General features: G+C 36.0%; 1 protein-coding gene across 1 annotated transcript in view; it reads right to left on the bottom strand.

The window, feature by feature from the left end:
• Positions 1-6000, bottom strand: part of SMC5 (structural maintenance of chromosomes 5) — a 39749-nt gene that overhangs the window by 10699 nt on the left and 23050 nt on the right. The window contains exons 15-16 of the mRNA XM_009994900.1: positions 5265-5388; positions 3057-3179 (exon numbers count right to left, since the gene is read on the bottom strand). Coding sequence (XP_009993202.1) covers positions 3057-3179; positions 5265-5388 — 247 coding nt within the window. The remainder of the gene's footprint in view (positions 1-3056; positions 3180-5264; positions 5389-6000) is intronic.

The raw sequence follows: 6000 nt of genomic DNA, 5'->3' as shown, positions 1-6000 counted from the left end.
ATATAGAATGAATTACCATTTTGAACAGAGATGCTATAGTGAAAAAGCATAGCTGAGACAGAGCTTTACATTTGTTCCAGCCAACAGCATCAGAACTAACTTGGAAAGAGCTTTATCCAGGTGTTTCAGGAAAGTTCTGTACTACTGTAGGGCTGCAATTACAGCTTTCTGAAAGGCATCTACCAAGCAGCAGAAATCAATTAAATTCTGGATGCACAAGCAATTTGTATTCTGTGGTGTTCATGAGTACTGCAACTAGGTTTGTGTAAAATAAGAAGCTGGTTCAAGAAAATATAGTTACCAGTAACCGATGTTTCTCATGAATTTGTGTCTGAATTCTAAGTTTGGAAATTTATACATAGAAAAACAGAATCTGCGTTTTCTTAAAACTTGGCTTAAAACTTGGCAAATTCTGCTACATACATACCGAGTATCAATATCAATTAAACAAATTTACACCAAACAAACCTGAAAATTAACAAGCTATCAAAGGAAGACCATTAGAAAGACTTTCAAACAACCATCATAAACATGCAACAAACTGTGCCAACTATCTAATGAGCAGATGGAGCTAACAATCCTTCCTAATGTTCAGTATGGGTCACGAACACAAATCTGCTTCTTAGGCTCATTAAATAAATAGAAGTACTTGTTAAAATAACACTAAGGTTCCCACTAGAACTGCAATGACAAAATATAAATTCCAGAAATCTGCTGTTGCTAACTTGTTTGAAAATATGTACCTTTTTGGCCCTTCCACCTAAGTGGTTAAAAAAAACACTATAAAGCACTAAACTTGCTGCTCTCTCCACAGAACCCCAGTGCCAAGATCTCTGAAAAGGAACATACGCAGTCTTCAATGTATTGAATGGGTTTGTGTTTGCTTCAAAACTTTATTAGATATTTACTCAGGTATCAGAAAAGGCTCAAGATGGTTTGGGAGATAAACACCATGGCTAAGTGCTAAGCATTAACAAAACTTTGTAGCTTCTTTGGCTGATCTACCATTCCAGTTTCAATGAATGCATCATGACCAGCACGTGACCTACAAAAATATCTGATTATTAAATAGATAATGGTCCCATAATTGTAACACTTAGGCTCCAAATTAGTTCACTATACAGCTTCTGTACAACAGCCTTATTTCTATTTCTGTTTGGCTTCCTCCTTCTTGCAGATTTATTTATTTAATAAAAACATGCAGCAACTGCATTGCTTGCTGCAATGGCATCCTCACAGCTCTGGAGCAAGACTACCTTAACATAGTACTGATGTAGAAAAAAACCAACACACTTACCACTGCCAAAGCCACTAAGAAGTCAGAGGGAAAAGCCAATTAAAACATACTATTTCAAATTACACTTAATTTGAGATGCAAGTAAGGAACCCTGAGTTTTCCCCTCTCGTAAGGCAGAAACCAGATGTACAACATATGTAATTCACTAAGCAATACAGGAAAATAACTTCTAAAAAAAGGGGCTAAAGACTTAATTCAAAGACTCAACATGCAGTGTATGGGTAAGCACAGCTTTGGACTTCACATATGTGAAAATTTAAGAGGCACGCACTTGAGTACTCAGAAGAGTTTTCCTCCACAGCAGGTAAACTTTTCAAAATTCCCATCAATGGGATTACTGATTCTAGCTTTTTTTCTGTTGTTTTAATTTTCCTGGAACTAACCACACAAAATATAAGCTCTGATATGATTTCTTCTACTTATGTGGTTGAATATAACCCAGTAACGACAACTAACGGGATCTCAGCTGACTCAAGACTCGTCATCTTCATGGTGGCAAGGAGGCAATTTTCATTTACCAAGAATTACCAGAATTTTTACCTAACAAGTCCTGTCTATTGATCTGACCAGACACCCACCTATGCATCAGCCCAAGCTATTTTCTAAACTATGAAGAAGATGGGGACAGAGAGAACAAAAAACATTAACTACATATGCCAATGACAATACAATTATTCGGATAAGGTTCACGGCTTTGTAATACATTCCTAATTCTTACTGAGCTCCAGCAAGGGAGCAATTTGCATTGGATTTTTATAAAACCTCAACAACAAGTGAATCATGTGAGAGAACTGATTCAACAGTGATTTTCTAAGTAACATGCTGGACTTCGTGTTGACTTAAGTTACTTTTTGCTCCTCTTAGGAATTTCTCCTCTTCCTATTTTTCCTGTAAGTGATGACACCTACAACCTCAAGTTGTTTTCTAAATACATGACAAAGTTGTCATTTTTGCAAGTGCAAATCCATCCAAAGTAACAATCACTTACTTTTTTTAAACTGCTTACCAATTTACCAGCATTTTTTGTGTGTGTGAAGGCTACAGTTAACCTAGTCCTTACAAGGTAAGAAAAAAAATTACCATTCTGTACTCCAGCAGTTTTTTCCCCAGAACACTAAGAATGTACTACTACACAAATACAAAATACTGACCTCTATGCACCAATTCCTGCGAGTTCATACCACCCTCTGCTATTAGAAAAGAGCTCTTGTTCGTGGAACTAATTCCTTGGAGACTGTCTGTTTACCTGAGCACAGCATAGCTTCACAATATGATCAATAGAAGGACCATTTATCCTCCTTTCTGTCCCTCAAAGTAAGGCATTCAATTACAGTATGAGAAAACAAGCTATGAAAAAAAGGTATAACAGCTTTGCTTGACTCTGATCCAGTACTTTCTGGTTCATCTTCAACTTGCATCTTCCATGTGGGTTGGAGCTACTTATCTATAACACACTCGGAGGAAAAATAATAATTTCAAGTAACAATTAGTCTTTTTATGCATATTATGCTTTATTATAATGAGAAGACCCAGGAATTATTACTTTCTCAGCTTAGCTGTATAAATTCAGGAAGGTGAACCTCCTATTCAGCTTTAAATGAAGACGCTGAAGGTGAACTACAGAAATCAAGGCTAAATATTTAGCAGTACTAATACCCATTTCTCAACAAAGACACAGCAGCATCCTTTTCTACACCACAAAGGCTTTCTCAGAAGATATTTTCATAGTAGATAACCCAGTATTCATAGATATGGTTACCTCTGCAGCTCTTAGCTGTACACTTGCTTCATTATACTCTGACTCTAGTTTGTTCTTCTCAGCAGCCACTACAGTGCTCTGAAGAGCCAAATCTGCTTTGAGGATGTTCAGTGAAACGCAGCTCTGCACAAGAAAACAGAAAATGCAGAAAATGGCTTTTTTTTTTCTTTTCCTTCACAACAGTCTCAAATTTGACATAATTACTATTAGGCTTTAGAAACTATCCAGTTTTCAGTCATAGCATAGAATCTCACACTGTGCTCAGTTCTTCCACACTGCTGTCTAGCCAATTGAGTTAAAAAAGACATATTGATAACCCAAGCTCTTCAAGATGGATAGTCCCCATGTACTTTCATCTGTAATCAGCCACATCGCACTTTCAAAAACATAATTTAACACTAAAAAAAAAGCACATTCTGTTTCCCTATACTCACATATCATACACTCACATGTAAAACATGAGAAGAGACAAAGCCATCTCAATTCTCTGAGAACGAATGAAGTAGCTGGGTTTTGGTGGACTTCATAAGTCACACACAGAGATGGAAAAAGGTCAAAAAATGAACACGTACGATATAGCCTCTCTCCCTAATGAAGCATGACAGCCTACAGTGATTCTAGTGTATTAAATCTTACCTGGAACAGCATACAACAAAAGGAGGCTCTATTTTGAAAGTTCCTTAACAGGTTTTAGTGATCCCCAGAACCTGGTCTGAGAACTGGTTGCTTATTTAAATGAGTCTTTAACAGTGGAACAAGGCTGTTTCTCTCAACTGGCTGTAAAGTATTAACATGTATTAGGTATATGTCAGGTACCCTCTCTGCCTTGTGCATTTGTGTAAATATATGTGCAGCCTGTCACTCCAGCTGCCCGTTTCACAGAAGTCCCAGAACTCTTAAAAACGCCTATCATGTTGCCATCACACAAACACATGACTATGTATGTTTTTATCATTTTAATAGCTTACACCCAACGTAACTACAAAACCTACTTAATAAAGTATGAAGATACCCATGAACTTGGAAGCGTTCATTAAGTTTGAGTTGGGGACAAGTAAAAAAATATGGATTTCAACAATATCGATCGAACATATAATAAACATCTTCCTTGTATCAGATCATTTTCTTCTCTTCAGCATGTACTAGCATATAGTTTCTACAGCACACAAAGTGTGAAAATTAAGCTGATAAAATAGCTGAAAAACCCCCTTTTGTAATCAGTAACTACTTCAGGCAAATACTGTCCAACCTCCCTTACACCTGTGGTATACTGAAAAATACATGGTATGTCTCAAATCTGTTTTCCTATACTGGGTGAAGATTAAGACACTCCTTCAAGCAGGTCATACAGGAGTCAGTAAATAACTTCGGCTGCACTTTACAACAGCTACACACTTGGACAGTTAACACACTGGGAAATGGGCATCAAATATGAAAATCAAAAGCATATCCCAGAAATCCTTGTTTTAAATGCAGAGCATTTGCACAAGTTTTGAAAAGAGCTACTCTTCTGTATTGCTATTAACCGCACAAGTTCTGTAACCTCTGTAAAGTAATCTATAGCCTAAGCCACCCTTTTAACATGGCTGGTATGTTCTACCATTCTTTGGCATTTTCAAAATTGCCTTGCCTAGCTGAACCAAAAGTGATCTCTGAAACACTCCCATTGTTGCAGTCCATGTCTATCACAAATAGATACAGCATACCCATCTGACATATTTTTCTTTATTTACTATATAAATACCATCAGCTGAAGTGTATACAATTCAGACTCACTTCAAAGGTAACAAAACTCCTAGTTTCAGGTAATTTTTTCACGTATCTAATGACTGCTCTTTTTTTTCAATAAAAACAAACCAAAAAATGGTATGATGAACTAGGGTGTAAGGAACAGTTCAGAGAATTATGCAGCATTCTGAAAACATAGAGCCTGAGATGGCTACACAGTTAATTCTTGTTTTGACTGAATCAGTCTATAGACTAAGACTTTGGTCACTCAGGGTGCCCAATGCAAACAATCTACAAATCAAATCAATGACAGATGAACAAACTTAAGTTCATAAAAGCTTCCAAAGATGTGTATCTTGAAGCAAGTTAGTTCATAAACATTTACGGTAACACATCCAAACATTGCATACATTATATTTAAACTACAAAAATCAGGACTTCTCACAATAGTGGAACATATACCAATTTGAAAATACCTGCCTTTATGAGATGCATTAATTCAGTAGCAAGTCTTGCTTTTCGGACATTTATTTCTTTGATCTTTACATCTGCCTTTTGAGATTCCTCCTCTAGGTTGATAGCATCTTGTTCCAGCTGTCTTAAACTATGGGAGGAATCAGTATTTAATTAATCCTGATTAAAATTAAATGGTACAAAAATACAACCATTCTTAATCTTGGTGATGAACCAACAGTTAGCAAGAATAGGACTTCATATACTTAAGCATTCCAAATACATTAGATACTTGCAGTCTAAGCACTTTAAACTTAAGAAATTCAATAGCAAAAAAAAATCATTAAAGAAACGCCAATTTTGGCTACAAAGGACATCACTCAATAACAATACTCCTTTACTTCTGAATATTTCAGATTTAAAAAAAACACAAATTAACACAAGAATGACATTTTTCTTCCACTGCTATTTCCTTGCATCTATAAAGCATAGGGGAGTTAATGAGGTTTCCTTGATTATTGTAATACATACTAGTAAAAAAATAAAAATAAAAAGATCCTCAACTTAATGCAGAAAACCAGAATTTTCACTTGTTTTAAACCTCAAAACCACATAATGATGACAAACTTAATGCAAGATAATAACGATGTTTAGTGAGCTGCAAAGCATCTGAGTATCTTGAAAAATGGCTAACCAGGCCAACAGAAAAACTACAAACCAATTATTCTTGCTTCGATCCCTGGGAAAACTGTGGAGCAAGTTC

Source organism: Chaetura pelagica, unplaced genomic scaffold (assembly GCF_000747805.2).
Source record: "Chaetura pelagica isolate M959 unplaced genomic scaffold, ChaPel_1.0 scaffold330, whole genome shotgun sequence".
Lineage (NCBI taxonomy): Eukaryota > Metazoa > Chordata > Aves > Apodiformes > Apodidae > Chaetura > Chaetura pelagica.
The sequence above is the reverse complement of the archived record's forward strand: the minus strand, read 5'-3'. Positions and strand labels throughout refer to the sequence as shown.